Raw genomic sequence first — 20,756 nt, forward strand, 5'->3', positions numbered from 1 at the left:
GATGGTCCTGTTCATCATGCTGTTTCAGCCACAAAGTTTAGACTGCTCAGGTACTGCATGATATTGTGGTTAGGGGTCATGATTCCCACCTTCCGAGCTGCAATCTTTAGTTGGACATTGTGACAATGTTATTGTTTGGGATTTTCATGAAATATTTTGTAAATATTTTTGTGACTGATTTGATGAAACCATACTGGGTGAAATATTTCAAACAATCTTCTGCAATTGGCAAAGTTTTGATCGGTATTATCATGCTTCAACTTCTTTGTGGTGGATGTGAAGGCGGCACACTGAGATGATTAGTGAGAGTTTATGAGGTTTAGAGTTGGATGGAAGAAGGTATGTTGGAAAGGAGGGAAATTAACTCTTGCTAGTGTTACCCTGTTGTCTTTTGTACAATAGACTTCTTTATGTTGGAGATAATTGAGTAGATTGCTAGAAAGATGGTCTGGAGGCTCTGGACCAACCGTAGACTTGCATGCTAAGTCTATGCTTCTTCCCTTCAATTAACTGAATAAATTTTGTCTCTCCAGACATTCCACTTTCGTGATAGTGTGGGTTTTATGATCTCGTGTGAGCTCCCTTTCATATAGAAACCATGTATCGCAATCTGGAACTCTAGTGTCTTGGTGATTCTCTCCACAATTCTATTCTTATTACCATGTCTTCCTCAATTCTATATTGACTAGAATGTAGTGCCAAAATTCCAATCTCTGGTTATTGAGTGGTTCTACATCACCTATGCTAATCTTTTTTTTTTAGAGAGAACACCTATGCTAATCTTACTGACAATGTCATCAATTCTGCATTTGATTGGAAATTAGTGCGGAAACCCCAATACCATTCATGTTGCTACCATTAATATAATATAATATAATATATTATATGTTTTTCCATATATATGTACAAATTGTATTTTTTTAGATGTATAACTATTTTTCTTCAGATATATCAACATATATTCTGTTTTTTCAGCTGTCTAAAAGGCCTAGTTGAAACCCCCTCCCCCCAAAAAAAGATCAAGGAAATGCAGAATTTACAGTAATATATATTTAAGACTTCAAGTTTGGTTTTATATTTTACACGGTTAGTATGTCAAGTTACTGAACTCTAATGTTCTGATATGCGTATCCTACATCCTCTGAAGTTTGTTTGCTTCATCTTTGTATTTACTAACGACTTCATTTAAAGATGTGCTTTGCAAGCCATTACGTTTGTGGGTCATTTCTTTTTTCTGCATTTTATCATATTTTATGCTGACTTATCATCTCCTTTGGCCTTTTTTTTGCGAATTCTGGCAGAGCTTTTGTTGCAAGGTAGAAGGTCCCCGGCTTCAGAATTGAGACTTTTTCATGTTTCAAATGTGTTAGTCTTTAGCTCTTTCAATCATACAATATTGACCTTATTAAACACTGTCTAAATGTGTGCGTACGGGGACTTGTTTTAACTCTTGTTTGAATTCTCTTGGTGGTAGAATTGAACACTTCTTGTTTGAGGTGTATCTGTCATCAACTTGTTGATCATGGTCACAAATGCCGTTCTTGGAACTAGTTTGGCAACGGAAATTCTTATGAGAATCTAAACGCTGTTGAGCATTAATCTGGCTAACTTGACATATTTCTTTATGAAGAGTGCGGGCATCGTTAGTGATATGTGAATAGCTAAAATTCCCTGAAAAATTATAAGGGGTAAAAATGCTTTAATTTCTGAAGGGCAGGCAAACAAAATTGCAAAAGAAGAGATCGATCACAAATTCAACAAATGAAGTGTTTTTGGGATCCTCATCCATGATTGCATGGTGTTTTAACTCACTTGTCTGGTGGACTCGGAGCTGTCCTGGAGTTTTAAAACAATTCGTTGTGTTTTTTTAACTTTTTTTCTTAGCATACATGTTTTTGGGCTGGCGGTTTCAAATGAGTATTTCCCCCCAAAATTTATCGAAGAGAACATGTTTAAATGGAGTTTTGCTAATTATTGGATTTAACAAGTGGCAACCAGATGGTCAATTAATCCAATTTGTTCGATCCTGGTTGAGCTCTGTTCCTTTGCGTAAGGTTCAGGCTAAACCATCGTTATGTGAAGTATACAAAGAGGTCTGTCCGTGCGATCATTCAAACAACCAAAATACAGTTTTATGTGAGAGAAAACCACGTTATAACCCGACTATGTTGATGGATATCATAAAGGAATTCTTCATTTTAGGAGGAAGAGATTGGTATCAGTCTTTCCTGTTGTTGTGCTCTGTGACTTCATTCCAATCCAAAGGCTCATAGTTTGCTTCATTGGATTAATTTGAGAATCTGTTGGCTTCCATCTGCTTTGAACGGATCTCGGATGGAGAACATGACGAAAACAAAAAGATGTGCCACAATGAAGCCTTCTCCACAAATCATTCAGACCATTATCTCATATCTCATGTGAAGTAATGGACATCAGACATGCTGCCAATCAATTGATGGCAACATAGTCTCTAGGGGTATGGAGACAGCTGGGCCTTAGCAACCTGCCAACCCATAGTGGGGTTCCATCCCACTTTGGGAAACCATGTTTTTATTTTTTATTTTTAGCAGATCAAGTGATTTGGCATCCTCACCGTCCACAATGTACACAAGGACCATGAAGTCTTTGTGGGATGAACCAATGGACGTAAGGATATCAAATCACTTTATTAAAGTGATTGACAGTTCACCTGATCTGTTCTCATTTTTTTTTGGGTATACTCCCACCAAAGATGCCATCACTCGTGACATCAAAAAAGAATTGCCCGGATACAAAGAACACACGATATGAGAATATGATAATATGATGCAGTGAATCACACTCTTAAATTAATACCATAACCAGCAAACTCATGATCTATAGAAACAAATAGTCGGTGAAAACGCATCTAGTTTTTTTTTTTTTACTTCCTTTCTGCAATGAATATTTATAGAGCATAAAAACAAATCTTAATCTTATTATAGATTTAAGATGGATTTGAAAATAAACTAATATCCGAAATACAGTCCAGTATTAAGATCTAAACCAAATAATTACAGAAAAGCCCCAAACAATCAAAATAGAGATACAAACGAATCATGTGCAGCTTGGATTGTATTCCTTCCCAACATCAGACTAGTATGTCCACAGGGGCTCCACTCATCTCATAAGAGCAACTTGTAAACATAGCCGAGTTGATCGAGTTGGAAAGTCACGGGAGGCACTGGTTGCCGCACGGTTGAAACTGGCTATCTTCCCTCGTGACGAAGATCTTGCCAATCTTTAGCCTGCCAATGTACGGTCCATGACTTAGTTTTTTTTTTCTTGACCTAAAAGAAAAATAAGTAGTAGAAGAATCATCATATCATTACTTGTATGTATCTGCATTGTTACCTCTCCTGTGGTAGTTGCCTAATCGTAGTGAGGGTCTCTTACAACGACCTTTTCTGCCATTATGACCTTGCCCTTCATGTGTAACAGTGATAACTCATAAAAAATATCAGGTTGAGAATGGTTTGTGTGTCTCCATCTTCTTTTGGGATTCATGGTGCAATGTGGTTTTATGACCCACTTATAGGTTGCTGACATTGCCAACTGTATGATAACTCATAAAAAATATCAGGTTGAGAATGGTTTGTGTGTCCATCTTCTTTTGACATTCATGGTGCAATGTGGTTTTATGACCCATTTATAGGTTGCTGACATTGCCAACTGTAGGCATCCACTCCCTAGTGTCTAGGCTCACTATGGACCTGAATCGCTACTGAACGGTACAAAGAGGCCCATATCCTTAAGGTGGCAGAAATACAAGGATTGCATAGATGTTGTATACCCTGCAAAGCCCATAAAAGTTGCAAGGGTTGCATCCTCCATGATACTTTCCATTGTGTTGCAGTGCTTAGGCGTCCACCGTGCTCAGCGAGCCAAGCTATGTGCAGCTGGTGTAGTTTAAGCGAGCCAAGTATGAACAATGGGTGTTCTGGTCTCAGCTCATTTAGGCTGGTTTACGTAGTTTGCATGAGGCTTTCATATTTCATTTTTGACTCGTAAAAAAAAAAAGAATATGAGTTCACTCGTTTTGTTTAAGCTTGCACGAGCTCAAGTTCAGCTTGGCTTACACCGCAAGGCATAGAGGGGGAGGTCATAAGTGTCTATACTGTAAAATCGATTTTTGACATAATGAAAATGACATATATGGTAGAATCGGAACCATAGAATACAACCCTAATCGAAATGAATACATTTGTCTCATACACTATGGGGATGGTGAGAAGAGCCCAACCAAAAACTTGGTTGTAAACAAAGCCAGGCCTGAACATCATGTCTTTGGTTCATTTTCCATCCTTACAGGCAAGTAATACTAATTCGATTCGTAAGGTACAATAACCATACAATGAATTTGATGTAAATCCAAGATGAGATTTACAAAGTAAAGCTACCAACTATAAATGGATTTTTATGGACCCTATTTTTCTGCTCCGCTCCTGCATCGATCAGAATCACATTATGATGCACATGCTAGAGCTGCATGTACTTAGTTGCAGCATTAGTTTCGAAAAGCTATTGGTATAGACTATGAACTTATGCATTCTCAATACGAGTGGGATGAAAATAGAGGATTAAATTAAATGCCACAAGGAGTGATGGACAAATGATGTATATAACCAACAGTTTTGCATGCACTCTTCTATATGGCTTTTCTGGTGGGGAAAAGGGATAAGTGATTGGCATGTCAACCTTCAAACCTTGGAATCATCCTACAAAGGATTTTGCATTTGTAAACTCTTATTTGGTTTTGATTCCAATCTATCCCAATTTACCTACCGCCCCACCTCAATGATATGCTTCCATGCCCCCTACTTTATTAGTGAACAACTTTATTTGGTCCCTATTAACTAGTGAAACTGTGGTCCCTGGAAAGATATAAGAGATTTTTAGGAAGAATTTTCATTTTCTATCAATGTTGAGCTAAGTATGCAAGCAGAAACGTTTTGGTGGATAAATTAAAAAATGAGTAAGATTGTGGTGCTCCATTTGAAGTATCATCATCCATAGCCAGCTTTGTTAGATTTATGGCTGTCGATAAGGTCAGGTATTGGTGGCCCTGCCTCTTGAGTCTTTTCATTATAAAGTCCAATGTGTAGATTGACTTATGGAGGTCTTTTTTTTTTTTTGCTCAGCTAAGGGGAAACAGCTCCATTACTGACCACACCTTGGTAGGCCTTTGAATGATAAAAAACCCTTGAGGTCCCCCTACCCACCGGGCTTTGTGGTGAAGTATGCCTCCTATGGTTTCAAACACGTGACATGCTGTCAACTTAGTGACATTCACAAGTCGACCCTACCAAATGAGCAAAGCCTTTGTGGGATGTGGCAGTTATTTTTTTTTATCATATCTTAAGTAATATTGTATAACTGGTGGGGTCAGCCCAACTCCTGCTTGCCTAATAAAAAAAAAGTATTAGGGTTTTTAATCTTCTATTTTTTTTAAGGAATAGGTGACAAATAGAGATTCTTCTACATGTTTTTTATGAGCATGAGAAAGAAAAAGATCTGAAACTTCTACTACTATCAAGAGAGCATAAAGGGAGTATTCTTGTATGCAATGAGCCCTCAAGTTTGAGAGAACGAAAAGAAAGCATTACAACCCGTGTTTCATATAGTTCATTTTTTTGGGTTCTCATAGTTTTTTATTTTCCTTTAAAAAAAAGTGTGAAATTTCACATAGAATCAATGTGGTGTTCTTTTTGTTGGTGATTTCTGTAAAACAAACATAGAGAGCGTACCTGTATTCGCCATCGAGCGTATGCAGGGTATTCGACATTCTCCTTAGGTGGTCGACGCCCACCATGAACCCAGGCCTAAAGTCGACGGTAAGCAGGACCCTGAACCCACGGTGATGAATTAGGCAAGGCTGAGGCTGAATGGCAATGTCTTTCATTATACGTTGCCCAACCTTCTCTTTATATAGTGGGGCAGAGAGAGGGGATACAATGAATGTGGACATCCACATTCACATAACCTCCTCTTTCAATGGCATTAACAACCCTCCACTATGCAGCCCACTACTCCACCATGCTTTTATGTCATATCGGGTCACCCAAAGGGTTGGACCTAATCCACATGTCCAACATTCTCCCACTTGACCCATTGACATTAAAAGTGCACTAAATCAAGGTTTATACTGTTATCTCGATTTAATTCTTCAAGCGAGTTTACATGTTACCCTTTATCACAAGGATGAATCAAATGAGTCATGGAGATGCACACTCCTTTATGAAATGTCATATTCCCATGTACTACACTACAATTCACCTTCAGTGCTTAAACATGTTTGAAATTACTTTTATGAATAAGTTGGTCTCTCACCTATTCTATTGGTCCTTTAATATTGTTATTCTGCTATTCTCTCTAACCCATATGAGAGATCCTTTATGCAAAATCAACAATATACAATGTCATAGAGAATCAAATTCATATATACAAATGTGATCACTTAATGTATTGTCATACATCATAAGAAATAAAAAAGACCCATTCCTTTTACATGTTGGGAATACAATCTCGGTGCTAGCCCTTTAGTAAAGAGACCCGCAGTCATTTTCTTTGTCTCAATTGTATCAATACATACAAGATGATTCTCAGTCTTTTCCTTAACAATAAAATATTTTAACTCCATGTGTCGACACAATGTTGAGCTCTTGTTGTTATTTGAAAAGAACACAACTGCTTCATTATCACAAAAGATCTTTAGTGGTCTCTCAATAGAGTCCACAATATCAAGACCTATAATGAAGTTTTTTATCCAAATGGTCTGTGACAAAGTCTCGTATAGAGCAATAAATTCCGCCTCCATGGTATGAGCAGTAGTGGTAGACTGCTTTCCACTTCTTCATGAGACAACACTACCTGATAGTAGGAAAATGTATCCAGTAGTGGATTTTCTACTGTCAATACACCCACCTAAGTCCGCATCAGAGTATCCAACGACCTCTAGGTGGTCAGCTTTCTTGTAGGTCAACATATAGTCTTGTGTTTATTGTAAATAGCGCATGACCTTCTTCACTGCCTTCCAGTGCGCAATGCCTGAATTTGACTGATATCTACCAAGCATTCCCACAATAAATGCTATATCATGTCGAGTACAGGTCTGTGCGTATTGCAAACTTTCAAATGCTGAAGCATATGAAACAACATTCATCTCAGCCTTCACAATATCATCCTGAGGATAGTTCTTTAAACTCAATTTATCCCCTTTCACTATAGGTGCCGAACCATGAGAACAATTCTCCATCCCATATCTTTTAAAAACCTTAATGATATAGGATTTTTAAGAGAGGCCAAGGACATCCTTAGTTCTGTTGCGACAAATCTCAATTCCAAGGACATAAGTGGCCTCACCCATGTCCTTCATATCAAAATGAGAGGAAAGAAAATATTTTGTTTCATGTAATATGCTCAAATCATTAGTTGCAAGAAGAATATCGTCAACATATAAAACCAAAATTATGAACTTACTCCCACTAGTCTTAACGTAAATACACTGATCAACAATGTTTTCAGTGAATCCAAAGTTCATAATTACCTGATTAAAATTCTTATGCCACTGACGGGAGGCCTGTTTAAGTCCATAAATTGACTTATTCAATTTTCAAACTAAGTTATTCGAGTCATCTATACTGAAACCAGGAGGTTATTGCATGTATACCTCCTCATCCAGATCCTTATTCAGGAAGGCAGTTTTCACATCTATCTGATGTAGCTCTAAATCAAAATGAGCTACGAGAGCTATGATTATCCTCAATGATTCATTAGTTGAGACAAGAGAAAAAATCTCATTATAATCAATGCCCTCTATTTGTGTGAAACCTTTTGCAATAAGCTTAGCCTTGTACTTCTCCACATGACCTTTAGAGTCTATTTTGGTCTTATAGACCCATTTACAACCAACAAGTCTAACTTCATCAGGTCGAGATACAAGATCCCATACTTGGTTCTTTGCCATAGAGTCAAGCTCTTCTTTCATGGCATTGATCCAATGTGTTGATCTTTCACTTTCAATGGCTTCTGCAAATGTGAAAGGATCTTCATCAATGTCTATAAAATTATTCGACTCTTGTAAATACACCACATAGTCTGGATGGATAGCAGATTTTCTGATTCTGGTGGACCTCTATATAGGTGCTACAGATGGTTCAAAATAAGCCTTTGTATCATATTGTTGTTGAATATCCTCATCAACAACCAGATCTAGTTGAGATTGATGTTCATTGACCAGACTTTCTCTTACATTACCCGAAGAGACAATAATAAAAAAAATTGGGTCTTTATTCTTAGCAGGTGTGAAACCTGAATCTTGCATTTCCTCAAAATTAGTATTTTGAGACACATCTATCCCAACAGAACCATTTTTAAGAAATCTTGCTTTATCTGTTTCTACTATCTGTGGTGTATGAGATGGACAATAAAACCTTAAGTCTTTTGACCTTTCTGGATAACCAATAAAGAAACCACTAGTTGTCCTAGGATCAAAAGCTTTTATATATGGGTCATACAATTTAGCTTCTGTTGGACATCCTCATATGCACATATATGATAAAGAAGATTTTCTACCCGTCCATAACTCGTAAAGAGTCATTTGAACAACCTTCGTAAGAACATTATTCAGAATATGCACTATTGTCCTAAGAGCTTCACCCCACAAGGTCAAAGGAAGGTTTGAGTGATTTAACATCGTTCTAACCATTTCTTTAAGCGTACGGTTTCTCTTTTCAACTACACCATTCTAGTAAGCACTACCATACATGGTATACTGAGGTACAATGCCTTCGCTTTTAGAAACCGCGCTAATTGACCTTTCTTTTGTCCCATCTCAGTGAAACGACCATAATATTTGCCACATCTATCAGACCTGACAACCTTAATAACTTCATCGGTTTGTTTCTCTACTTCTTTCTTGAAGTCCTTAAAAACCCTGAAAGACCCCAGATTTTTCAAATAATAAGTAGAGATACATATACCATGAGTAATCATCTATAAAGGTGATAAAATATTTTTTACCCGTATAACACGATAAAAAAGGGCCACACACATCCATATGCACTATTTCTAACTTTTTATTATTGCGTTTGACATCTTTTTTATACGTGTTAGACTGCTTAGCCTTTATGCAGTCAACAATCAGATCTGACAACCTTAATAACTTCATTGGTTTGTTTCTCTACTTCTTTCTTGAAGTCCTTAAAAACCTGAAAGACCTCTGATTTTTTAGATAATAAGTAGAGATACATATACCGTGAGTAATCGTCTATAAAGGTGAAAAATTTTTTTCACCTGTATAACACGGTGAAAAAGGACCACACATATCTATATGCATTATTTCTAACTTTTCATTGCTGTCTTTGACATCTTTTTTATACGTGTTAGACTGCTTAGCCTTTATGCAGTCAACACATGACTCTATATTCATAAAATCAAGGGATTCAAGGATTCCCTCTTTAACAAGTCTTTGGACTCTCTCTTTCGAGATATGTCATAACCTCTGATGCCAAAGCAAATAGGATTGATCATCCTTTAGGTCACGTTTATTGCCAATCATTGTGTTCTCAATGGAGTGAGATTCTCAAATTTGGAATTTGGTTCTTAATCGATACAAACCATCACACATATATGCAGAACCTATATTTATTAAAATTTTCATAATAATAAGTTTGGAATTTTTAAATTTAAATACAAAGCCAAACTTATCAAATTTTGAAATTCAAATCAAATTCCAACTATAGGATAAAACATAAAATGTATCGACCAAATCCAATATGAATCCTGACTCCAACGCAATTTTGCAGGTCCCAACATTCTTGACATGCGAACACATCCTATTTCCAAAAAAAATGCTTCTCTCATACTTTGTTGGTTCCCTCTTGTTCAGAAATGCTTGCAATAAGTTGGTGATGTGTACTGTGGCACCAGAATCAATCCATCAACTATGCAATGAAACATGAATTAAATTGCACTCATGAGAAATGAATGACTTATTACCTTTATTTTAGAGCCACTTCTTGTACTTCAAACAGTTCACCTTCTTATGCCTCTTCTTTTTGCAGAAGAAACACTTTATAGAAGAGCCTTCTAACTAGAATTTAACTTTCATCTGAGAGTTTAAATTCTCCCCAATGGCTTTCTTCTGATTTTTCTTTTTGAAGAAGCTTTTATTTGGCGTCGACCTCTGTTTATTCTTATGAGAGGCCATATGTGCACTTGACACTCTCTCAGCCTTCAATCTCTCCTCTTCTTCAACACACTTGGCCAAGAGGTCATTAAAAGACCACTCATTATTATGTGTGCTGTAAAAGATTTTGAAGGGTCCATACTCAGTAGGTAATGAGGTTAATATCAGATGGACCAAGAAGGAGTCAGAGATGGCAAACTTTATGTCATTCAACTAAGTCGCAATATTTCTCATTTCCAAAATGTGTTGTCGGATGTGACTGTCACCAGCATATTTCATAGACACCAATTTGAATATGATCGTACTGGCTCTTGCCTTATTAGAAGTGACAAATTGAGCCTCAATGGCTCCCAGAAGTTCCTTCACTGTCCTACAGTGAGGAATGGTGCCTCGAATATTCTTGGCCACCTGAGATTACAAAAGCAACAAGCTAAGTCTGTTTGAGTGCTCTCACTTCTCAGAGACAGTCTTCTGATCGACTGTACTCTGCTCTGTAAGAGTGGGAGGTTCATCAATTCTAAGAGCCAGATCCAAATCCATATAGCCCAATATGAATAACATGATTTCTTTTCAATCTGAAAAGTTAGATCCGTCTAAAAGAGGGATATTACTAGAACAGTCTATAAGGAAAGAACCTGATAAAATAAGGAACAAAAACAGAAAGACATCACTATTATTGCTCAGACGAGACTCATGTTGAAAAGGTAAAAGTGAGATCCTTTATTTTCACATTTTTTAAGACAAGCATAGTTGAGCCATTATCGTTCACTTTGGTAGAAACGACAATACTCATAGTTGCTTCGTCTCTTTAATTCTCAAGAAATTGACTTTAATTGGTGAAACTAGTAGATCGTGTATCCAGAGGTAATTCAACACTATACCTTTGGGTACGAACATGCTTCATGGGCTGAAATACATAGCTACTATCACACCCTGTGTAAATTTGGAACACAACGACCTACCTTTGGGTATAATCGATGTTTCATAAATTTACATAAAATCATAATAACGAATCTTAATACGGTCCAAAGAATCCTTAATCAACACGACTCAGATCACTTTGGTGATTACATGAATTGGTCAATCAAGATCTTTTATCGAAAACCTATTCGTATTATGGAGCACGCCCATGCACATATTTTAATACATGTATATTCATGACATAATATAAGTTCATGCTTCAACTAACATACATAAACTAACTATCATGAATTTAGTTACAATTCATGCTTAAAACCATCATGCACAACTTAACCAACACAAAACACATGAATTAACACACATAAGTCATGCATTATTTTAAAATAAATATTTTATAAAGTATAAAAAATAACAAAAGCATGCTCATATGGGTAAAACTCAGAGTCCTCAAGTAGGAACCGGTTTGAAAATACTCTAAACTGGTCCTAAACCGATCATCTAAGGGTCCGAACCGGTTCTGAACCTTATGAACCAGTACCAAATATGAACAAAAGTTCATAAAACCCTATAACTGTATGCCAAAATACCTGTACCTCCTTATATTTATGAAAACAAGGTTTTAGCATCTCGAAACTGGTAAAAAACTGAAAGGAACTGATCAAAAATAGCTCTGAACCGGTCCCAAAAAGGGCTGAATCAGTACATGATCCGATTCAGGCCAAATAGTGCCTGGATCTTGCAGAAGTATGGATCTAGTCCGGTCCAAATAGGGTCCGGGTCTAACCTGGTCCAAAATGGACCCAGATCTGACCTAGTCCGAACTGGACCCGGGTCTGAACCGACCCAAAATAGACTCGGGTCGGACCCGATCCTAAACAGACCCGGGTCTGACCCGATCCGAAAAGGGACTTGGGTCTGACCTGGTGGACCCGGGTCTGACCCGGTCCAAAGTGGACCCAGTCCAAACAAGGACCCGGGTCCGGTTTGGATCAGACCCAGACCCGATCCACCCCTAATAACATAAAAACAAAAGCAGAAACCGAGGGTTCCTGTTTTCATTTTACTGAGAAACCGAAGGGTTTCTCCCCTTTGTCGCCCCACAACGACCCACGTCATCGTACGGCGACCGACGCCGGTCATCTCCGACGACGACGTTCACCTCCGACGACGATGTTCCTCCGACAACGGCATCCTCGACAACACCCCGACCACAGGTAAGGGGCTTCATTTTATTTATTTATTAATGTCTATCACTGGAGCTGCCAGTAAAATGACGATGCCGTCGGGCAACCAGTGGCGCCGGCAAGGCCGCCATCATTCACGGCGTTCTCGTCTTCCCGGTGAGAAACCACCGGTTGAAACCTCAGCCCAACAACCGAAGGAGCAGAGAAAGGGAGGTTTTAAAACCCCTTTCGCCATCTGTCGGTGACATCTATGGGTGAAGGCACACCAGCGAGGGTAAACCCTTCTGCAACCCAACGACCACAGGAGATGTGGGGGTTTACCTTTGCCGGTGAGGATTGGCCTATAACCGACGAATCACATCGCCCAACGGCGATGATCGGCCAGTTACCTGCAACCCAACGTCCACAACTGTCCACCGGTGACGTCCCAACGACGATGATGATTTGTCGCCTCAGGATAACCATTGCCGTGTACGGGTGATTGTCGCCCTACGGCGACTTCACCGACGAAGAACCCCATCGCCCAATGACAGAGGTTTTTCGTGAAGTAGGATGCCAGAAAACACTGTCGCCCCATGACAGCAGTCGCCAACGACTATTTTTTTTAATACATATGAGCCAGACAGGCTCAATTTGTTACAATCGCTTGGCAGCGACAACAATCGCAATATGTCGAAAGGCCCTACAGGCACCCACACACAGCTGAATGCATGGATCAGTGGGCCCATAACCCAATGTTGGTGATTTCTGTAAAATAAACATAGAAAGCGTACATGTATTCGCCATCGAGCGCGTGCAGGGTATTTTGCATTTTCCTTACCTGGTCGACGCCCACGATGAGCCCAGGCCTAAAGTCAATGGTAAGCAAGACCCTGAACCCACGGTGATGAATTAGGCAAGGCTGAGGCTGAATGCCAATGTCTCTCATCATACGTTGCCCAACCTCCTCTTTATATAGTGGGGCAGAGAGAGGGGATACAGTGAATGTGGACACGTAACCTCCTCTTTCAATGGCATTAACAGCCCTCCACTACGCAACCCACTACTCCACCATGCTTTTAATGTTATACCGGGTCACCCAAGGGGTTGGACCCGATCCACATGTCCAACACCTTTATCTTGATTTTTTCCTACTTCTATTGCATTGTTTGAATTATATGCTTATGATGATAGAGGTGATTGAGGTTTATGAGCATGTGCTCACAAACTTTGTTTGTTGAATTTTCTAGGAGATTCACATAAAAGGGAAGCTTTCTACAACTTTTGGTTTCTCCACCAAGACCCCATTCAAATGGGTCAACACGTCAGGCCTTGATAGTTGTGCTTCATGCAACCATTGACTCAATTGCTGTGAAGACCAAGTCAAATATAATTGGATCCAAACCTAGACTTGGATGGGGCATTAATATGGTTGGGTTGAAGAGAGAGTCTTTATTGGTAGATTCCGGTTTATGTTTTGTCCACTATGGATCTGGTCAGATCCAGTAAACCAGTTTAAGGGCTTTAATTGGATACGAATACAAAACTATTGGACAGACCCAGTTCCAAACCTTTTATAGTGCATAGCTACGCTTGCAGTCCTAGCCTGCTGTGAAATTCACAAAGTGATTTGGCAAAAACAGGCGGTTTCAGTTTAGGCTATGTTTGGGAGCCTTGAATAGGCGCTTGTGTAGTGGTTTCTGTGGTGCTCCCATACTCTCTTGCTGCTTGAGAGCAGTGGCATTGCTGAGACAATGCTTTGGGACTGGTTGTCGGGCCAAACACCACATCTCAACACTGGCAACTCCATCTCTCAACATCACACATTGGCAAAATAATGAAAGGCAAGCTGGGGTTAGGTCGGTATACCCCCACCAGTTATTATTCAATGTACCACCGGGGTTTTGAACCTGCAACATTCCACCACAGGGAGACGTGTACTGACAGCTCCTACCGACCACACGGAGCCCCGGTTGATGGCAAAATGATATTTTGGCAACACACTGAAACCGTATTTTCATCCCATTGTAAGGCTATAGCCCTTAAAGATCAAACTTTCAGTACTTGAGGGATACTGACTGAGTATTTTTTTTAAATGTCCTACATCTTGTGCTCATCCATAACAGAGCTGGGGGAATTAGGGCCCTCAACCTTTTTACATACAGTTTTTAAGCAAACCCAGACAGGCAAATTGGCAACACACTCATGAAATCGTATTTTCATCCCATTGTAAGGCTATAGCCCTTAAAGATCAAACTTTCAGTACACTTGAGGGATACTGACTGAGCATTTTTTTTAAATGTCCTACATCTTGTGCTCATCCAATAACAGAGCTGGGGGAATTAGGGCCCTCTCCCTTTTACATACAGTTTTTAAGCCAACCCAGACAGGCCTTGCCTGGTCAAACTACCAGGCAGTTATTCAACCACTGGTATACCAGAAGGGTTTGAACTTGCAATGTCCCATCACATGGTGACTTGCACAAACTGTTCCTACCAGATGGTCGGAGCTCCTGTTGGTTCCAAGCGCGCATTTGATTGCTCTGAGAAGGAAGGAACCTTATAGACATCTTTTTCCAAAAAGCACGCAGCTCACAGACCTTTTTTCACTTTTTTTTGCAAACATGGGATTTTTCTTTTTCTTTGAAAAGGAGAAAACTTTTCCGGGTAAAAGTGTTGTATGTCCAGAGTTGCAACTTTTTCTTAGAAAAAAGTCTCAAATTGGTGGGAACACATCAGAAAAAAGAAAAGAAAGCGAGAGAAAAGAAAAAAGAAAACTCTGCATTCATAGGTAACCTGATAGTACTTGCCCTTAATTTCGGACATGGAAATTCTTGATTCACCATTCGACAGTGTACTCCCAAAATTTCTAGCTACAAAGACAACAAATCAAAATCTTAGAGCACGTTTGATAATAGAAAAAAAGAAAAACAAATTTTGTCGATGAAAACTTTTTATATAAAAACTTTTCTTGATGAATTTTTTTCTCTTATTTGTGTGTCATGACAAAATCGGTTTGTAAAAGATGTTAGTGTGTTTTGATTAGGTTGAGAGCTGCCCTTAAAAGCTAAAACTAAACATTTTTTTTATAAGAAAAAGTTTTTCATCGCCAAGATAAAAAAAGTTTTCCTCTCAAAATCAAGGTAAAATAGAAAAAAAATTTGTTCAACAAATTTTTATTGATGAAAATGAATAAAAAGATTTCCACTATTTTCTTTTGGTCATACAATTTTTAGTAGCATTTTCTGCTTGCAAACGTGTCATTAAGCAACTTTATTGGCTGAATCAATCACATTTTTAAACCAAAAGAATAAAATTACAGTACTACTGCATGTGGAAGCATGATTAGCCTCTCACATGGCATCCAAATCTTTTGATAGGTTTTCTGTTGACTTGGTTATCTTCCACTTATGCTTGCATGCAATTGCGTGGGGGATGCACGTGCAGTGTGCATTCAGATAGGACATCAACTGAAATGAAAAGATTTCTGTCTAAGAAAAGCAGAAACAGGGTAAGTTGTTCAATTAACTTATCAAGTAATCAACTACTAGCATCTTTTATTATTACTATTTTTAGTATCTCGTTCTGCTATAATTGGTATTCTATAATATTCTATTTCCACATTTACTTTTAAGGAAACGGAGGAAGAAACCAAGACGACGTGTGATCCGAGCGTCGATTTTCAGGAGAAGCGCATCATAATTTGTGCAATATAACGTGTGCATGTGCTGTTCATTCCAAAAAAGAAGAAAACAAAAAAAACTCAATGCATGCAGTGACACGCTCACTTTGTATCACCACATACCTATTTTCATTGATACTCTCTCTCTCTCTCTCTCTCTCTCTCTCTCTCTCTCTCTCTTTATATATATATATATATGACACTTATGCAGCTATAATTATATATGTTGTTGGCCATTGATTTTTAAAGCCTTACAAAATTATAGCTGCACAAGTGTTATATATATATATAATTCATGAAAACAAATTTTAAAAATTTGTTGTAGTGATGCTTTTTTTTATACAATAATATTAAATATTTATATAAGCTTACGAAAATTTGTGCTTTTCTAAACAATGCTTCGGTGGTAGCAAATACAATGTCACGATTCATGGTACGATGGGTGCCAAAAGAAACAAATTCTAAATTTCTTCGTGGTTGGCGCTTTGTTTTACTAAACATCAATAAATATTTATATATAATTATGAGAATTGTACTTTTCTAATAGTAGCCAATTTTTTTTCAAAGAAAAGAAAGTACGTGTTATAGATTGTGAATATCTTTAACTGTGTTATCCAAGACAAAGCCCTGGTAGGGGCAACAAGAATTTGGCCTTTTTATGAACCACTATAACCGCTGGTCTTTAACAATAACTCACAGACATATTCTGCCCAAGGTCATCTTAAAGCTTTTAAGCTGAAGAACATTGAGAGTTTGATACCCGGTCCACCCCCAGGTTCTTTGGTAGGCCAGGGGTGGCCAAGTAGCTTTAACCATTTAGGAGTAGACAACGAGCATAGATTGATCGCTTACTATCCTAAGTCCATCACTAACTGGGTCATCCAGGTCTCTTATTTCCAACATTTACCACAATTGAGTTGACATCATTGGGTTTAGATCTAGAACCCGTGAATTTCAGATCCTGTCTGCATAGAAATGACTCTGTCCACCTGCGCCAGGCAGCCCCGGACAGGTCCTATATATTGGATATTAGACTCGGGCTCACAGCCCTGCTCCTTCATGCATGGTCAAACTCCATTTATTGAGGATCTTAGACTTGGCCCCTAGCCATTATTGTTGATCAAAACAGTGGTTAAGTCTATTCTTTTATCACTCCCATTGGCATTGTATAAGACTGGGAATGATTTGAAGCTCACTCATGAAGGCACCGAGTCCGGTTCAATAAATAGACAGAATATGAGGGGCCTCTTGGGAAAGATTTTTTCTTATATATACCTCTCAATCAAGCTTCTAAGACACCAACCAAAAGGTATAGAAACAAGAAGATAACCCTGTGGTTCTTCTATCATGGCGATGGCTATCAGAATGGTATTATTAATTAGTGACCTCATCCTCATTAAGTTTTCTATTTTTGAGTTATATTTCCCATCAATTAAGCGTGCCCATTTGTTCCTTTCTAACAAAAATAGTTCACTCTGCTTTGTTTATGATTCACAAGAGTTCCATTGGGATGCCAATCTCTGAAGAGTGCAAGAATATGTTCATGGAGCTGAAGAAGAAGAAGGTTCACAGGTACATTGTCTTCAAGATCGACGAACGTTCGGAGCTCGTGATGGTCGATCATGTCGGAGGGTCGGCGGCAAGTTACGAAGAGCTTGCTGCCTCTCTTCCCTATGACGATTGCCGATATGCTGTCTTTGATTTCGACTTTGTCACTGTTGACAATTACAGGATGAGCAAGATCTTCTTCATTGCCTGGTAACTTTCTTCACGCTGGACCATGGACAGTACCTGGAGAACTCACGCCCAGTCAATTTGGCACTCAGTTTGCTATTCTGTTTACTCGGATCCAGTTGTACCTCTACTGGGCAAACTGGGTGCACTCAAGTCTGACTTGGTCAAGTCTCCACTTGATTCGTGTGTCATCGTAAGTCCCTATAGACCCAGTCACAATCAAGTCCGTGCTTAGTTTGACTCAGACTTGACAACCAACCTTTCCAAGGACTCAGGTAGATAGATTGCTCGTGTTGGGAGACTCATAGATTTGTTGAAAATTTTAAAAACCATGCCCAATTGGTTCATGATCAACCAGCAGGGTGAGAATTTACCAGTGTTCAAGGGCCTGGACAGCTATGTCACAAAGATAGGGGTATGACCCGACACTTGAGTTCCGCACGCGAGTTCAAATTTTATTTTATTTTTGAAAAACAAGACACGAGAACACAGTTTAAAAAAAATCGTGTAATCAGTAAGAAACTAACTTTTTGGTATTTTAATATATAAAATATATTTATATTAAAATAAAAAGTACTAAAAAATGTTAAATAATAGCCGTATGTGTCGTATTCTTTCCAAAATATCGTAGTATAAATATATTTTATGAGTCTCAAACCTAAGAACTGATTCTTATAAAAACAAGCCTATAGATCACATCTGTACGGTCAAAGTTTTGAAAAAAATATAAAAAATCTAATAAAATGTCCATTCGGTTTTAGGATGTTTTTCCATTGGAGAGGTTTTCAAAATCCATGACACCATCACTTATTTACATGTCACATCTTAGCTTTTCTAATATTATATTTAACCTCATGAGTAGGGTTGAAATTGGGTCGGACTCAGGAAAGGACTTTTGCAAATTTTGGCTGTTCAGGATCCGATCTGACTCCCCAGTGTTTTGTGATCCGATATCCGAACAGTTTGCATCCCTACTCTTGAGTTTATTTGTTATGATCAGTCTCGTTCTATGATTGCTCAGTTGGCACTTGGAAACCCTATTCTAAGACAATTTTTAAAATTCCCTTGTCATTAGAGATTAAAAAAAAAATCTCTCATCAGTGGAAAAACATGAAGCGGGATAATATATATCAGTGCTGTCAGTATTGGACGGTTTGTAGCATGGATATCCACATTATCCAAGGAAAAGTTAGACCATTATATATATACATGGGAGATTGATCAGTCGGTTTGTTATTGTTGCTGTCGTCTAATGCCATGTCAAATTAAGCAGGTTACATCATTCATTTGATAGTTCCTTTTGTAAATATTGATTTGATCACTTCACTTTTAAGTAATTCAGCCAAGTCTTTTCTTGGTGTTTTCCAGGTCTCCAAGCGCCTCAAAAATTAGAGCAAAGATGTTATATGCAACTTCCAAGGTTGGTCTGAGAAGGGTTCTGGATGGTGTTCATTATGAGGTTCAAGCAACTGATCCAACTGAGATGGGGATTGAGGTCATTAGAGATAGAGCAAAGTAGGTTTTTTCACTTCATCTGTTGTCCTCATATGTACTGCAGCTAGTTAATTGTCCAAATACAGTTTTAACTGTAATGTTAACTCACCACTTACTGCAAAGATCTGCTGAAGATAACCAGAAGGCCAAATGTATCAAGACATGGAGTAGATATCCTTAACTTTTGATCCTTGTTCTGAATAAAAAGCCAACATGGTCAATTTATCACCACCAGTGCCTTCATTCAATTAAATCATTCACCCATCGGCATTGATCCAAACACATGGAGATACTATCCCCATGTGAACATGATGGCCCTTGGGTGCTTTTCTCTATCCCTTGTCCTTTTCTTTTTGTTTCTGTCTAAATTTTGACATTTTCTTGTGTGTGAATGTCTGTAAATGCAAACAGCTGTTTTTGACAGCATGTGTGAGGCCACCCCTTAAAATAAATGCTAGCATGTACTTCACCCTTTGTTTGGGTGAAGCAAGTGCCTACTTCTTGCGTTGGAAGGCTCTGCACATTAGGGCTAGGTGGTCCGTTTAAGATATTCAAGTTGAAGTCACAAGTTCAATACTTAAAGATATGCTTTTTTTTGTGGCTTATGGCCAAAGCAGCAGGCTTTGGCCAGTTTATTTTCCTATTTAGAATGAGAAAACAAGGTGGCCTATGCAAAGAATTACTTCCTAAGTAATTTGGTATTGGAAGGTAATAATTTCAAAGATATCAACTTCTCTCAAAATGAAAATAAGCCTCTTTTAAAAGGATCACAACGCAATAAGTTTCCAATAAAGGTGTTACGGAATGAAATAGAGAGAAAAAAATCAACTAAAAAAGTGGAGAAAATTAGTTTGATGCAAGAATCATACCTAGAGCACCTTGAGTGTTATCCTTGTCTAGGGCTGATAAACTAGCCGAGCTGAGCCCGTTCGGGCTTGGCTCATTAAGGGTATACTCCTGCTTGAACTGGGATCATGAGCCGAGCTGATCACGAGCGGGCTCATTTTCTAAAAGAAATATTGTTAAGTGTTTTTAAAACTTGATAATGTATAATATATATATATATATAATACATGTAATATATGAATAATATATGTATAAAGTATATTTTTTTAAATATATAATATGTGAAATAAGTCTAGCAGATTTGAGCTTGCCATGTTCATACTCAGCTCATTACCTAAACGAGCTGGCTCGTAGCTCAGCTCTCCAAGCTTGACATGTTAGTGCTTGGCTTATTTACCTAAACGATTTGGCTCATAGCTCGGCTCGCCAAGCTCAATTCAAGAGCCAAGCCCAACAAAGAGCTGCTCGTCTCGTTTTCCAACCCTATCGTTGGCTCATAACAGTGCACATCTCTCTAATAAAAAGATTCCCATTTCGTTAAGGTGTTATGATGTCAAATTTTGTGCCTTAATCAGCGAAGTGCTCGCATGAGTTAAGAATGCTTGAGAAAAGATGACATAACTATGCCATCGCACGAATGCATGCTATTTGAGACCCCGCCCTGGAAGGCTCGATCTAATCCACCTCAAATAGGCATGATACTCATAAGC

The 20,756-nt window shown here is 38.4% G+C and overlaps 2 protein-coding genes across 5 annotated transcripts in view; both read left to right on the top strand.

The window, feature by feature from the left end:
* The window catches only part of LOC149832799 (26S proteasome non-ATPase regulatory subunit 4 homolog), a 28,170-nt gene extending 26,571 nt beyond the window's left edge, over positions 1-1,599 (top strand). For 3 of the 4 annotated variants that reach the window (XR_016433371.1, XM_090014720.1, XM_090014722.1), the window contains one exon: positions 1,302-1,599. Coding sequence is in view for 1 of the 4 variants with exons in the window: in XM_090014722.1 (XP_089870848.1) it covers positions 1,302-1,343 (42 nt within the window). In the remaining 3 variants the exon portion in view is untranslated. Of the gene's footprint in view, positions 1-1,297 lie in introns of all 4 variants that reach the window. The other variant, XM_090014721.1, reaches the window with a different exon arrangement.
* Positions 1,600-17,284: 15,685 nt separating this feature from the next.
* Positions 17,285-19,617, top strand: LOC149832800 (actin-depolymerizing factor 5-like). The gene is made up of 3 exons (XM_090012596.1): positions 17,285-17,340; positions 17,471-17,730; positions 19,075-19,617. Exons 1-3 carry the CDS (start codon positions 17,320-17,322, stop codon positions 19,223-19,225), a joined length of 432 nt encoding a protein of 143 aa, XP_089868722.1. The 5' UTR covers positions 17,285-17,319; the 3' UTR covers positions 19,226-19,617.
* The last annotated feature ends 1,139 nt before the right edge of the window (positions 19,618-20,756 follow it).

The sequence above is a fragment of the Nuphar pumila genome, chromosome 7 (genome assembly GCF_984573655.1).
Source record: "Nuphar pumila chromosome 7, dmNupPumi1.hap1.1, whole genome shotgun sequence".
NCBI classification, from domain to species: domain Eukaryota; kingdom Viridiplantae; phylum Streptophyta; class Magnoliopsida; order Nymphaeales; family Nymphaeaceae; genus Nuphar; species Nuphar pumila.

Bases quoted from the DNA above. Each gene is read 5' to 3' on its own strand.
- LOC149832800 (XM_090012596.1), top strand. From the start codon at position 17,320: ATGGCGATGGCTATCAGAATG. The intron at 17,341-17,470 runs GTATTATTAATT...ATGATTCACAAG, and splicing joins TGGCGATGGCTATCAGAATG to AGTTCCATTGGGATGCCAAT. The intron at 17,731-19,074 runs GTAACTTTCTTC...GGTGTTTTCCAG, and splicing joins AAGATCTTCTTCATTGCCTG to GTCTCCAAGCGCCTCAAAAA.